At 51.4% G+C, this 14,826-nt stretch overlaps 5 protein-coding genes across 5 annotated transcripts; 3 read left to right on the top strand and 2 right to left on the bottom strand.

Annotated features, from left to right (window-relative positions):
- Positions 1-895: 895 nt before the first annotated feature.
- On the top strand, positions 896-1,399 carry Triagg1_1866 (uncharacterized protein; the record flags this gene model as incomplete). Its single annotated transcript, XM_062895983.1, has 1 exon — positions 896-1,399. The coding sequence occupies one exon, from the start codon at positions 896-898 to the stop codon at positions 1,397-1,399; it is 504 nt and encodes a 167-aa protein (XP_062759405.1).
- Positions 1,400-3,036: 1,637 nt separating this feature from the next.
- On the bottom strand, positions 3,037-6,506 carry Triagg1_1865 (uncharacterized protein; the record flags this gene model as incomplete). Its single annotated transcript, XM_062895982.1, has 4 exons — positions 3,037-3,268; positions 3,321-6,171; positions 6,225-6,361; positions 6,421-6,506. 4 exons carry the CDS (start codon positions 6,504-6,506, stop codon positions 3,037-3,039), a joined length of 3,306 nt encoding a protein of 1,101 aa, XP_062759404.1.
- A 606-nt stretch (positions 6,507-7,112) lies between these two features.
- Positions 7,113-9,467, top strand: Triagg1_1864 (uncharacterized protein; the record flags this gene model as incomplete). The annotated part of the gene is made up of 4 exons (XM_062895981.1): positions 7,113-7,249; positions 7,313-7,439; positions 7,501-8,933; positions 8,996-9,467. The coding sequence occupies 4 exons, from the start codon at positions 7,113-7,115 to the stop codon at positions 9,465-9,467; spliced, it is 2,169 nt and encodes a 722-aa protein (XP_062759403.1).
- A 405-nt stretch (positions 9,468-9,872) lies between these two features.
- On the top strand, positions 9,873-10,496 carry Triagg1_1863 (uncharacterized protein; the record flags this gene model as incomplete). Its single annotated transcript, XM_062895980.1, has 1 exon — positions 9,873-10,496. The coding sequence occupies one exon, from the start codon at positions 9,873-9,875 to the stop codon at positions 10,494-10,496; it is 624 nt and encodes a 207-aa protein (XP_062759402.1).
- Positions 10,497-10,947: 451 nt separating this feature from the next.
- Positions 10,948-13,411, bottom strand: Triagg1_1862 (uncharacterized protein; the record flags this gene model as incomplete). Its single annotated transcript, XM_062895979.1, has 4 exons — positions 10,948-11,670; positions 11,729-12,066; positions 12,124-12,203; positions 12,270-13,411. 4 exons carry the CDS (start codon positions 13,409-13,411, stop codon positions 10,948-10,950), a joined length of 2,283 nt encoding a protein of 760 aa, XP_062759401.1.
- Positions 13,412-14,826: the final 1,415 nt, after the last annotated feature.

Below are 14,826 nucleotides of genomic sequence, written 5' to 3'. Positions count from 1 at the left end.
CACAAGGGGAAGGGGAACGAGCGCAGCGGCAACTGTAACGTGCAACAGCGCTGCAGTTCCCATTCAACTCGGAGTACGCCCATCGGCGGCCCTCTTTTCACTCATGTGGGATGTCTAGAAGTGGCTGACAATGGACACCATTCGTTTCAAAATGCGCCAGCACAAGGCCAGTCTCGGTGACCTGTCTTGCTAGTCGCAATTCGTCTTGTCGTCTCTTCCAACTCGCACTTTTTTCTTCTCTGAACAGAGAACAGGCCCACTCGCTGGTCCAAGTGTGCCGCGCAATGGGTTCCCGAAGCTCACTTCTTTACGAGCCCACCGGAATCCATTGTGGCGTTGAGAGCAAGGGTGCTCAACGGCTTCGGCTTCCGGGTGTCCAGCATGCTACCGCTTCCGTCCACACCACTCGCCAGCACCACCGCTGGCTAAGAAATGGTGCCTGCATTAGACGCTGTCCTCTATGCACATGGAAAGCTTTTTCAAGGTCAAGCATGCAGGCACTAAAATAGCCTCTGGGCTCGTCGGTCTCGTTGAATCGACCCACGATAGGCGCCCACAGGGGGGGGACAAAGAGGGGAGAGAACAGTGCCGGCTGTTCTGCCCCCCACTAGACGACCCTTTGCCACGCGTATGCTGGCCGACGAGCCCTCTTGGCTATGTGGTTTGAGTAATTATAAAGAGGACGGCTTCCTCCCTTTCTTGTTCACAGGAAATCTCGTCAAGATATCACCATCACTGTTCATTTCACTTGTCTTCGGACTATCATTCATTCTTGTGTACTTTACACCTTTTCACTCCTTCTGGAAAGCAGAGTATAACGGCAAGGCCCGTCACATTATATACAACACTCTTTCTTCAGCTTCTCAAGCAAACAAACCCCAAACAAACATTCAAAATGCGTTTCGCTACTTCTGTTGCTACTCTCATTGCCTCTGCGGCTCTCTCTTCCGCTGCCACCGTCACCTTCTGGACTCTGGACAACGTTCAACGCACCATCTACTTCACCTGCAACCCTGGCAACTCTGACATTCCCTCTGTCACCGTTGACGGCAGCAAGAACACCACTGTTACCTTCCCTGATACCTGGCAAGGCAACTTCTACGCCGTCAAGGAGGGCGCTGCCAACATTCCCGGCATGCTCGGTGAGGTCAACTTCGGCAGCTGGCACGGACTGACCTACTTTGACGTCTCCGCCATTGTTGACCCCAACGACAAGGACAACGTCAAGCTGATGTTCCCTGCCGAGTCCTATGAGCCCATGTCTGGCTGCGTCAACTTCCCTTGCAACAACGCCTACTACCTCCCTGACGACATTCAGACCAAGGCTACCATGGAGAGCGACCTCATCACCACTCTTGGCTCCGGCTCCATTGCTCACTCCTTCGCTGAGGAGCAGTAAATAGCTGTATATTCAGACTTTCCTTTTTTCTTGGTTTGACTTTGGGGAGTTTCTGGCTCCCCTCGGTGCTGAGCACCAGGCCACTCATGACGCTATGATGAAATGCAAAAACTTATCATTATGATATGGGTTACGGGTTATGGGATATAGGTTTTGCACGGGAACAAAAGGACAAACCTGGTTGCGAGCACAACCATTCACTTCTTACAGATTTTGGTCTTTCTTCTTCTCACCTAGAGTGAGAGAGGGGGGCCAGAGGCTGGCACTCATTTCAACTTACACTGCCCACTGCGGCGCTTCACACACTCTTTTACTATGTTTTACAACTTTTTTCTTCACTTCATGAATACCCCCTTTTTTTTCTTGTTGTATATATTTATACTTTATATACAGATTCTGGATAGATATAGAACTGGCAATGTGGAAATTTGATTCAAAATCATGTTCTCTGCTCCTGTGACTCAGCGATTTTTTGAGACATTCACCACACGCAGCCCGTCAACCACGCCCCCCGAAGCAGAGAAGCACGCGATTTCTTTCCCTCTTTTGCCTCAGCGTTTAGATGATGACCAATTGCTCATGACAAAAAATCAAGTCCATTAGTGCGAACCGCCCTGACGCTAAGATGTCGTTTTTTTCTTTCTTTTGCTACTTTAAAGCGAGGCTATCAGCGCTTTCAACCAGCTGCCAACACCCAAAATCCAACACCGACTCGTGCACTAACAATAAGACGACGGCGTAAGTTGCCCAAAAGAGACGATGCTGCTTTTTTTTTTTCTTCCGGAGGCGAAAGAAGAAAAATTTGGAAGCAGAATGGAAGAATCGCCGAGATTGTTCGGACTTATTATGGGTTGCTATTATAGGGAACTAAGCTGTTTCGCCACCTTGTCATAACAATGAAGCAAAAAAAAAAAAAAAATTAACCCAAAAGCTTTTTTATCTGATCTCATGACGTGAAGCCACGCACAAAAGAAAAAAGAGCAGTTTTAGGGCTTCCTTTCTCCTGTAGACGGCTAAAATCGAAGGGAAAAAAAACTTGTGTGTGCGAGTAGAAGGGACCCCGAATGGCGTCAACCTTTCAGCTCACTGTTTTAAACTTGACAAGCGCCACATTTGGTATGTGGATAACGGAACAAAACCCGAAAAAGTTCTCTATTGTTTTTGTTTCTGCACGTGGGAGATGATTACAGAGGCGGCAAGGTTTTGCGCCGTTACTCGGCTGCTCGCGCTTCTCGCCGACAATACAAAAAAGAAACAAACTTGCACACTGTACTGACAAAAGAAGAAAAAAAAATATTCTAGCGGTTCTTTTGACATGACTAGCCAGAATGCCTTTGGAAGCGCCGTAGAACTTCCGTTTTGTCAAAGGTGCCATGGTGTAATCGCCGAGTCAGAACTCCGTGTAATAATAGGTAACGAGTATAGAAGGCGATGATTCAGATCATCATCTGCATAGCATTATATGTACACGACGCGGATAGCCATGCGTCGCTTCTTCGCTTTGTACAATCGTAATATACAAATCCAACAATATGAACCAAAAACAAGGCAACCGTAAACTCCCATCTAATGATCCCGTGTCTGTCGTAAAGCAAAAGCCATTCGATTAGATGTATATATAGGCTCAAGTGATTCTCTCACTCCTTTGGTGATTCCTCTGAGGATTTCTTTGTTTCCGATTCAACCTTGTCCTCTGTCTTAAAATCGCCCGTTCCATTAGTTGCAGTTGCAGTTGCGGTTGTAGTCGCGGTAGATGAATCCTCCTCGACTTTCTTTGACCTGACAATATTGGCGAGGAATTCACCAGTATCACCAAACCCGTCAATTCTTAGCAACTTGTCACCAAAGACGTCTACGTCTTGCATCATGCTAGAAAGATGCGTTAGAAAGAAAGATTAATATATTCAATACCATCACTTACCGCCTCTGACCAGCCTTCGTTGTTACGGCCGCTTGCCGCAAGGCATCTCCGAGCTGGGTTTTGTAACTTGCAAATACGGGCACCATGATAAGCTGAATGGACGTTTCGGGAAGATGCTTTGTCAGGACACGGTGCAAGGTTGTTGTCTCTTTGACGAGCATCTCTATGTACGGGTGTGGTCCCTCGGAAGTGTCAGAGTCCCAGTTGATGGCTCGAATGCTCTTTGCATGATTAACAGCACGGCCACTCATAATTTCGATCAGTTTTTGATGGATGTTGTCTTGGTGCTCTTGAAACAAGCGCCGAATTTTATCAAACTCCCCCATGAGGTTAGAGACATTGGCACCAGAGCCCGCCTGACGGCGAACATACTCTCTCACGTGAGGGATCAAGGTAGCCATGAATGCCAAAGCCTGAGATGCAAGAGCCAAATGTCTCGTTGTGATATTCTTCAGGCCGGCCGATCGAGTAGCACCAGCTCCCAAGATGAGTTGAAAGCATCGGGAATTGAAGAGCTGCAGGTAAGCTACCAAAGATGTTGCGATATCCGACGTCATGGATGGGATTCCAGCAATCAACTGCAGGAAATCTCCCATGCCGTCAAGGCATAGCACAGCAGAATTCGGAAGCACGAATTTCTCTGACTCAATGATTGCGTTTCGAACCTTTTCTTTACCAGCACCGTTTGCTTCCGACGAGCCAACATCCGAACTCAGTTTCTTCGGACTCTCGAAAGGAATCCATATCCTACTGTTTGCGGTCCAAGCTTCAATGTCATGAGTACTGCACTCGAGGATCTGATTCAAGAGCAGGGTGTTGTCGTCTGTAAAGTCCCTAGCACCCCATTGGTCTGATTCCATCCCCTGGGCAAGCTTTTGCATTTCGGCGTCGCGATACTTTTGTACAAACTCCTTGATGTGGTTGTTGACCACAGTCTTCAGGGTAGAGCAACTTCTTCCAGATATCGCTTCGCATTCGTATGTAAAGAATAAGTTGAGGTTGAAATATCGCAAGAATAAGTCGAGTGGGAGATGGATAGCTTGCTCTGAGCGAACCTTGAGAATCTTGACAATCTTTTCGTTGGCCAGGTCGACGGCTTGCGCTAGCAGGTTTCCTAGATCAATGGCTTTATGAAGCTCTTCCTGAATTGCAAACGCGGATGGCTGCGGTGGGTTGTTCATTTGCCGATCATATCGAGGGCTAGGCAAGGGAGATCTGATCGGCGGCGATCTGAGTCCATCGCCATTGGGCTGATCTGAAAGCGAACTGGCAATGTCGAGTAAAACCTTCACTTGGGTCGACACGCGCCTCAACGTCTCTGTCACACCAGTGTATATCTTTATGAGAAGTGCCTCTGCATCTTCTGGGTCCAATGACCGTAGATTGCGGGCCAGATTCGCAGACTTCTCCTGGCTTGACAAGTGTTTACCTCCGCTTGCGGTAGAAACTGACATCATGGACATGTTATCATCGTCATTGGAACTTGGGAGCGGCCGGCGGATCAAGTTCCTGATTTCGCGAAGAATCTCCTCGCGATAAGCGGCTGCAGCCACTGCAACATGCTTCGCGCGATTCAACCCAGTCATTACTGGCAATAGCTGCGCTTTCAATTCGTCTGTACCCGCCAAATATGTGGGAAAGATGGACGGTGACCTAGGGTAGTTGCCCCTTTTTGGCGCTGCGTTGCTCCATCGAAGAAGGACGTCGGCCGTTGTGAGAGAGTCAAAATGCAGACGAATATCGGATGAAAGCATGAGTGAGAACTGAGATTCGTACGCCTTGCCGATGCGAAATCGAAGTTGAGTGAGATCCGAATTAACCCCCTGTAGAACCGAAGCAGACCTTAAATCTCTTAATCGAGGCATATCAGCCCGCTCACCAGACTCTTCGCGCTCGCCCGCTATTAACAGTTCCAACGAGTCGATGCTGGCCAGTGCCTTTTCCACCTCCCCAGCATCAACGAGGGACTCACAGTTGGCCACCCCCTCGGTAACCAATCTCAACTGCCAAATGGCGTCGCTGAGCTGTCGGAGGTTTTCCTGCCGTCGTTGTTTTTGAACCATCATCAAGCCGTTTGCGGCCACTCTCTCATCTAAAGCTTCCAGTTCCTTTCTCAAAGCCTTGATTCGCTGAACCGAGTCCGCCGCTTCAGAGTGGAGCTCTTTTAAGGATCCCAGTGCCGTGAAGAACGTGGTCGATGCGGTTGAGATGGAGTTGATAAGGTGGATTTCAATGGTATCCATGTACCAGGACAGTTTCTCTTGCAGGATGGCATTCGTTGCCAGTGTTTTTCTCGGCACCACGGCGTTTCCATTTCCCTCATCTCTATGCTTCTGTATGACTTCGGAGCGTTCGCTTACGACATCAAAAGTACGGGGGTTCTCGAGATGAAAGTCGTCGTCAAAATACACTGTAGGGATAGTTGACAGCGGCGGAGGTCCTTGTGTGGCCTTACGGCTGAGCGCTACTGGCCTCCGCAAAGAGCTAATAGTGTCTACCGAAGTCACAGAGGACAGGGAGGCCGTAGAACCCTTCCTAGGAAGACGACCTCTAGCTCCCGGCCGCAAGAGCCCATCGCTGGTACTATCGGCCTGCTCGTCTTGTCTGCTGCCTCGCCGATTGGCATTCTCCTCTTCCTCGTTTTCCTTGACGCGGCGAAGCTGCTCGTAAAGAGCGCCAATCTGAGAAAGGTAGGGCGCAAATTCTTCGGGGTCAACCTTGGGTATGTTGGTCAATGTAACGGGTGGGATGTCCCTTGCGGTGGGAGGCTTGTGAGAACTCGAGGCTGGCGCTGATGTATGAGGCTGGAGGCCTGTTCGGACAATAGGGGGTTGCAGCAACGTCGAGATGGCTATGGCGCCTCAATTAGCTAGCGCTATCTTGGTCGAATGCGGCCCAACAAACCATTCTGCCCAGATTCGTAGACAGCAGACGAGCCGCCGCTCAGCGATGTATCCAAAGTCCCTCCTATGGAATGAATTGAGCTGGCTACGGAGCTCCGTCTCGAGTGCGGCCGCGGATGGCCTTGGCCTATTCGACCGCTGCATTGCCGTCAGCTACCGGACAGCTTCGCCCGCGAAGCTCAGAAAGGAATGCCCACCTGTGGAAAGGATAGTCTGCTCGGCCTCCAGGAGACAATGGGGACAGATTATCGACAGATCTGCCGGCGCTGGGAGTGGAATACATGGCTGATTGCAATGGCTCGTGGAAGACTGCGAAAGGAAGCTCGGATTTGGCTGTGGCTGAGCAAGACGACGAAAGCAATGCTACCAACTTCGGATCTCCAAGTCCAAGGTGCGTACGGAGTATTAGAAGAGACTATCGGGGTATCATCGCTAGCAAATGAGGATTGGAAAAGAACAGACGCCGGATTAGGATTAAACAGAAAGCAAGAGAAGAGAATCGTCAGCAGGATCAAGCGTCGAGCTGCCGGTCAGAATTAAAGAGAGAGTTGACGAAGCAATCCGCAGCCAAGCTACATGTACGAGTACTCCTGACCCGACATTCTCCCGAAACACACGTGATACGGTCCCTGGAGCAAAGAGTGCGCTAGGCCGTTTCCAGCCGTGGCACGACCCTGCTGCAACCACTAAACGCGTGTTTCGCGTCTCTTTTCCAGGCGCGTCGAGGCCCTGTAGCCAGATTTGCCCCGCCAACCCTTCAGTTCAGGTTTGTACCCAGCAGCAGCTTGGGTTGAGTTGAAGCATCACCTAAATAAAACAGCCTGTGGCCGCTCGTTGAAATCTGCTTCCTGTCCGACGCAATTTGATTCGTCACAGCAAGCATCACATCATGGATCGTCAGTCGGTGTATTCGGCTCGGGTGTACGAGTCCAACTTTGGCGATGTCGACGACACCAGGCTGCAGCTGCAGTCCCAGCTGGAAACATTCATCTTGGATTTCCGCCTCGACAACAACTTCGTCTACCGGTAATGGCACAGCTGCCCTCCAAAGACACGAGGGATCCCCCGACTGACTGACCTTGTATGCAGAGACCAGCTGAGAGAAAATGCGCTGCTGAAAAACTTCTACTGCGATGTCGATATTAAGGATTTAATCAGCTTCAATGAAGAGCTTGCACACAGACTGGTGTCAGAGCCTGCCGAAATCATTCCTCTCGTGAGTGGCCCCTCGACTTGCCATGGAGGCAAGCAGAGTTGACAAGGAATCAATTATTTAGTTCGAGGCAGCATTGAAGAAGTGCACACACCGAATTGTGTTCCCCCACGAAAAGGCCGTCGACCTCCCCGACCACCAGCTTCTGCTGCATTCCGATGCAGACGATGTGTCGATCCGCAATCTCGATTCCATGACAATTGCCCGAATGGTCCGCGTGCCGGGCATTGTGATTGGAGCTTCCGTCATGTCATCAAAAGCCACCGAGTTAAACATCCAGTGCAGAAACTGCAGCCATTCCCAAGTGCTTCCCATCCTCGGCGGCTTCACGGGGGTCACACTACCTAGGCAATGCGGGCGGAAACGTCTTCCCAAGGATCCTACGCCGACTTGTCCACTGGATCCCTACTTTGTCCTGCATGAGAAGTGTCGCTTTGTTGATCAGCAGGTTATTAAGCTTCAGGAGGCCCCCGATCAGGTTCCTGTGGGAGAGTTACCTCGCCATGTGCTCATCACCGCTGATAGATATCTGACAAACCGAGTGGTCCCTGGCTCTCGGTGTACTGTGATGGGTATCTTCTCCATTTATCAGAATAAGGCGTCTAAAAACTCGTCAACGGGAGGCGCAGTGGCTATTCGAACACCATACCTCAGAGCCGTGGGAATCCAAACGGACATTGACCAAGCCGCCAAGGGCAACGCTACATTTTCAGAAGAAGAGGAACAAGAGTTCCTAGAGTTGAGCAGACGGCCAGACCTGTATAACATCATGGCAGATTGCATTGCACCATCCATCTATGGCAATCGAGATATCAAAAAGGCCATTCTCTGCCTGCTTCTCGGTGGATCAAAGAAGATTTTGCCCGACGGAATGAGGCTAAGAGGCGACATCAATGTGCTGCTTCTTGGTGACCCCGGTACCGCAAAGTCGCAACTCCTAAAGTTTGTTGAGAAGGCAGCTCCGATTTCCATCTACACATCCGGAAAAGGTTCATCAGCGGCCGGTCTGACGGCCTCTGTTCAACGTGATCAGTCAACAAGAGAATTCTATCTGGAAGGCGGTGCCATGGTGCTCGCTGATGGCGGTGTTGTGTGCATTGATGAGTTTGACAAGATGCGAGACGAGGACAGAGTGGCCATTCACGAAGCTATGGAACAGCAAACGATATCCATTGCCAAGGCCGGCATTACCACGATTCTCAACGCCAGGACGTCTGTTCTTGCGGCTGCCAACCCCATTTTCGGACGGTACGACGACATGAAGACGCCCGGAGAGAACATTGACTTCCAAACTACCATTCTGTCTCGTTTTGACATGATCTTCATTGTCAAAGACGACCACAGCCGAGAGAAGGACGAGAGGATGGCCAAGCACGTCATGGGCATTCACATGGATGGCCGCGGTGCCGAGGATGTAGCCGAGTCCGAAATTCCCGTGCAGAAGATGCGACGATACATTACTTACTGCAAAACGCATGTCCTCATCTTTTTCTCCTCGTGAATTTATATATCCACCTTGACTAACATGTTTACTTTAGACGATGCGCTCCTCGACTCAGCCCCGAGGCCGCCGAGAAGCTGTCTTCTCACTTTGTCTCCATCCGACGGCAAGTCCACGCCGCCGAGATTGAAGCCAACACACGATCCTCCATCCCCATCACCGTCCGTCAGCTCGAAGCCATTGTCCGAATCACAGAATCGCTCGCCAAACTCACCCTCTCGCCAATTGCCACTGAAGCACATGTCGATGAGGCCATCCGACTCTTCCTTTGCTCTACCATGGACGCAGTCAACCAGGGCAGCAACCAAGGCAGCCGCGAAATGAATGACGAAGTGAGCCGCCTTGAGGCCGAGCTGAAGCGACGACTGCCCATCGGATGGAGCACCAGTCTAGCCACGCTGCGGAGAGAAATGGTGGAAGGCAAGGGCTACAGCGAACAGGCCTTGAATCGGTCGCTCATGCTGCTGCAACGGAGGGATACAATCATGTTTAGAAGCCAGGGAGCGCAGGTTTATCGCAACGGAGCTTAATCGAGGAGGACTACGGAACTCGGGTTGAGATGCGTCATAATGTTGCCACATATGAGACAGCGCGGCTTAGAAACAAATCGCCGTGACTTATTATAAAAGAAATAAAATAATTGAAACGCAGCGCAGTTATGAATATTTTCCCATTCGGCATGACTCCTAGATGTGCTTAGTATCATGTGAACTCTGTTGTTTGACGGTGAGTTACTTAGCGCGCATCCTCCTTTGACTCATCGGCTCAACCCCCCCCTAATGAAGAAACCATCCAACCTCAATGAAACCACGACCACGTCCCCAATCTGCCTATATATAAACCCCCTTCACCCCCCTTCATTCTCTCTTCAAAACTCCATCCCCTACACATACATCAATGTGATCCCCGTCACATAAAAACCCCCAGCAGGCAAAATGGCCCCCAATAGAGTCCTCTCCTCTCCCTCTCCCCCCAGCAACGAGCCCGGCACAATCCTCCTCGAGACCTCCAACCTCCTCATCCGCCGCTGGCATCCCTCCGACGCCCCCGCGCTCGCCGCCGCCGCCAACCACCCCTCCATCACGCCCAACCTGCGAGACCGCTTCCCCATGCCCTACCGCCTCGCCGACGCGGAGAGCTACCTCGCCAACTTTGTCTTCTCCGACGAGGGCTACCCGCACGCCATGGCCATCTTCGTCAAGCCAAACGCCGGCCACAACGACTCTTCTGAACCGCTCTTTATTGGTGGCGCGGGCCTCGAGAGCAAGGGCGACGTGTATTACCGCACGTGGGAGCTCGGGTACTGGTTCACGCCGTCGGCGTGGGGGAAGGGCTACGCGACGGAGTTTGTGAGGGCGGTTGTGCCGTGGGCGTTTAAGACGTGGCCGAGATTGAACAGGATTGAGGCCATGGCGTATGCGAGGAACGAGGCGAGCAAGAGTGTTTTGAGGAAATGCGGATTCACGCTGGAGGGTGTGAGGAGGGGGGCTTTGGAGAAGGACGGGGAGGTGCTGGATGAGTGTATGATGGGGATTCTGAGGAGTGATGTTGAAGAATGAGACTCTGCTACTTGGAGAGAAATGTGAGGTGTGATTGGGATTTTATATGGGGGGTTAATGATTGGAGATCTGTTGGTGTTGAGAGGAAAAGTTGGATGTATCATAGAATGTGCGTGTAAAGCCAAGAAAAGAATCATTTTGTTGCTGTAACCGGGTCAGTTGTCATTAGAGTGCCGCTCCTTTATACCAGATAAAATTGTTCATTTTCAACAAGGCATATACATCAGTTCAAGGTGAATGGCACGGGATCATTATCTCGATTGCTCCATAAAAGTCTATAGAAGTGCTAGAGATCTGGTAAAAAGACTACCCGGTGTTCCAATACAACAAAGTATTAGAAGAAAAAAAGGACGGTACCTTAGTAGGTACACGGAAAGAGGTGAAAAAACAAAGTCATACAAGAAAAGAGTAGACGCTTTCTCGTTTGCGGGTGAACGCCGTTTGATGCTCATTAAATTCCAGTGGCCGGCTTCTGCGGCAACGAGGCAGGATTGCCGTACGTGGGTAAGTGACTACTACTAAACATTTGATTCGGTCCCTGGGGGACGGTTGCTCGCCCCAGAGCATGCGCCTGCTGGTTCTGGGGTATATGCTGGGGAGGTGGTATATGTTGCAGGCTTTGCATGGTCGGCATGTGCTGAACGTGGGGCGGCGCGACTAGAGGGGGCGGAGTGTGGTATGCGGCAATCGAGTTGTTCGAACCCTGCCGGGCCATGTTGTATCCGCCGGCATAGGGGTGAGGGGGCATGACCGATGGATATCCGCCGTAGGCCAGATGAGGAGTCCCAATCTGCGGGCTGCCGTGGTGAGAGCCCGGGGCCGTAAAGGGCGGGTGGAGCGGCTGCATCGGCGGTGGCATGCCGTTCGATCCCGGCACAAAAGATTGAGTCTTGGGGTTGAAAGCGTGGTTCCTATTGTAGCTTCCTGGGATTGGATGCTGACTCTTGGGGTCGTGAGGGTTGGAATTCGCAGGTAGCTGCCCGAATGCATACGGAATACCGTTCTGTGAGTGAGGGCCACTGGGAGTAGGGCCTCTGGGAGGATAGAGAGCGGGACTGTAACCGGGTTGCCAGTTCGGCGGCGGAGGAGCCCCAGGCAGAATCGGCGAGCCGTAAGCTGTCATTGGGCTTCCATTCGGGGGGTATCGTTGCTGTACGGGCTGCGGCGCATATTGCTGGTATCAGATATCAGTTTCAGAACCGTCAGTAGACATTGACAGGAATTACACATACCTGAGGTGGGGTTGGATAAGGCGGACCTGCATTCGACACCATGCCTTGCACGGCGGGATACCCAGGTTGCTGGCCATACATGGGTGCCACCTGAGCAGGGTACGATGGAACAGGTTGCGGAGTAAACTGCCCGTTCGCGGGGGGGACGAACTGGCTAGGTGGCTGTGACACCCATGTTTGCTGTTGGGGTCCCCAATAAGGCGTGTACTGGCGTCTAGAGTCAAAGCCATCGGTATCATCACGCCGCTGTTTAGGTGGCTTTCCCTTTTTACTGGTAGTTGATCTGTTGTTGGCAGAAACTGAGCTTGTCCGGGATATGCCGTATTCGCCTTCAATCTCTGGTAGGAAGAATTAGCAGCCAAACTTCGGTGCAGTCGAGCGTGCAAGTCGCTTACCAGATGTTGTATCTTCCGAGCTTCCAAAAATCCGCTGTCTAGCCAGCTTGTACATCTCTTCTCGTTCTTCTCGGGACAACCTATAAAAAAGTTAATGATCTGCCTATTTCTTCTTCTCGTTTCCCCCCCTGACGCTCGCAACATACTTTTGACTGGCCAGCGGCAGTTTGTCCTTGGAATCGCTTCCATTCTCAGAAGTAGTCTTGGACGCCCCAGCACTGGCGCCACCCCCCTCTTCATCTTGTCCGCGGCGCATAATCTTCCTTGGTAGGACTGCTGGCGGAGGGGTGCTGCTAGTTGAAACAGTTGTTTGAGGTATCATTGTCGCTAGGGAGGGTGGCACTCGACAGAAGGGGGTCCTGAAGATACGAACAGAGCCAATGTGGTGCTCATAAGAATGCGTCATGTGGTAGTAGTCAGCCAGTTTATGGGTCAACATTCTACAAAACGAGTTCGATGGAGGAAGGTCCATGTATGGCTCCCTACGCTGTATGTTAGCTGAAGTTGTCATGATTAGAAAAGGGCTGACTTGCTTGGAATCTTGGACAAAGTTGATGACATCTTTCTCCAATCTTAGGAGGAAAAGTCGGTCTCTCGGAGCCGCCAAAGCCTCGAGTAGTTTATCGTCGGGGGCTTGTCTGTAAATAACATTTAAAGCATCTGACGAGCCACTTGCACTTCGTAATGGGTTCTGTGCTGGCTGCTCAGACGATGTGCTCTGAGGTGTAAGGATGCCATGTCCGTGAGCTCCGGCCACTGGTTGCGCCAATCGCCGGTCTGGCATATCACCGAGCTGAATACCTCTCGCTCTAGCGGCAAAGTCTGAACTCATGCGAGAGCCGGCAATCAGAGATCCCCGGATCGAGAAAGAATCGTCATCCTCGGCAGCAGCCTTGACACTGGCGCTGTCATCTGGACGGAGAGACTCTTTCTCGTCGAGGGCAAACGTAGTGCCAGAAGTTATGCTTTTCCCATCTAGACTGGGTGGCTTGGTACCCAGTTCCGAGCTGGAATCAGCCTTTTGAGAGTCGTCTGAGCCGCTAGCCCGGCTGAAGACAGCCTGCGATCGTGCGGCAGCAGATGAGTTGCTACCATCAACCACCAGACTCGGAACGTTTGATCCAAGTCTGAGGTCGCCTAAAGACTCCACAACTTTCTCCATGGCCCCAGGAATGTCCGTCGGTATTGGGTTCACCGACTGGGGTGATGGGATGGCTGGGGGCGGAGACTCTGTGGACTCGCCAGTAGGCGATACTATATCGGCAGCTGAGTGATCCTTTGGCTGCATCGTCGATCGGCTTGTGGATGAAGCTGAGGGGGTTTCTGTCGCTACAGACGCAGCTCTCTGCGTGTATGAAGGTTATTGGTCAGTCGTCAGGACTTCCCAATGAAAGACGGCGTCTAAGAAGGGGACTGCGCAGAACACCTACATTTGCAAAGGAGCGTTTGGGTAGACCAGAGGAGATTGTCGCCATGACAGTAGGTACTCACAGCCTTGGGATCGCTTACTCGAAGCCAATGGCTGGTGTATAACAAGGCGGAATACAAGGCAGAGAAGGAACGTTTTTTTCTTTTCGTTTTTTTTCGACGGTTGGCGTCGCAAATCCAAAAGGCGCCCGACGACTGATGCCGAAATCGATCGAAAGTGGGCGGGAAAGACCGTAGACAAGACAAGATCAAGAAGCAGAATCAATGGGAACGAGCCAGAAGATCAAGAACGGAGTGCAGGTGCTCATTGTTGTAGTAGGAAGTACATTGTCGTAAGTTGGTCAATGTCTTGGCGAACGGCGAGGCGAGGCGAGACGAGACGAAGAACGAATCAAGATTTTCTCAGCGTTGGTCGAGGGCCCGGGGAGGCGTTCTGGCAGGTCGGATTCACCTCGCAGCCTGGAGTAGCAGTCAGTCAATCAGCCTGCTGCGCGCGAGACGGAAAATGGGCCACTGGCGGTGCAGGCCAGGGCGATGACAGGACTTTCTTGTGGAGGGGTGTCCCAAAACGAGGTTATCCCTGAGAGGGGTGGACATTGCGGGTTTGCAGCGGAACGGAACGTCGACTTACAGCGATGGATTTCGGGTGGCTCCCCCAGCGCCTATAGGACAGCCTTGAACGGGAAAACAAGCAGATCGGAGCGCCCAAGTCGCAGTTCAGGCCGATGTCATCGCGGTGAAGGCGAGGAGAATCTGCAGTTACAAATCTCGAGAGGGAGCTCAGATTGTCTTAGCGCCGGTAAAGCGCCAGAAGATACAGAGTGTGTGCTGATTACGTAAGGAGGGCGTCGCTCTAACTTTTTTACAGAGTACGGAGTACATCAGTACAACCACCACGTTACTTTGGATTTGGGGTTTTTGAGGAATACCTTTTTCTCTCTGTCTCTCAAGATTAGGAATTACCTAGGAATAAGACAAAGCATAAAATGACGCAAATCCCCCTATCATGTGTACATAGGGTTATATTTTTGTAACTTGTACACATCCACGCAATACCTACAACATTGGCCCATCTGGTCACGTGAGGTGTTGCGGTCTGAGGCTGTCCTCCCATTGAGCCTTAGCAGGTACATGTACTCCATACCTTGGCTGTAGGCTCGCGTGCGCGCTGAACAGACCAACAACCCACTGAAGACTCCGTACGACTACACTAGACCCCCAATTCGCCTGGCATCTCTAAGACAGTATCCAACTTCAACTCAGACATGCTGGGGT

The sequence above is a fragment of the Trichoderma aggressivum genome (assembly GCF_033847375.1).
Source record: "Trichoderma aggressivum f. europaeum strain CBS 100526 chromosome Unknown scaffold_004, whole genome shotgun sequence".
Classification (NCBI taxonomy): domain Eukaryota; kingdom Fungi; phylum Ascomycota; class Sordariomycetes; order Hypocreales; family Hypocreaceae; genus Trichoderma; species Trichoderma aggressivum.
This window is presented reverse-complemented; position numbering and strand designations above follow the sequence as displayed.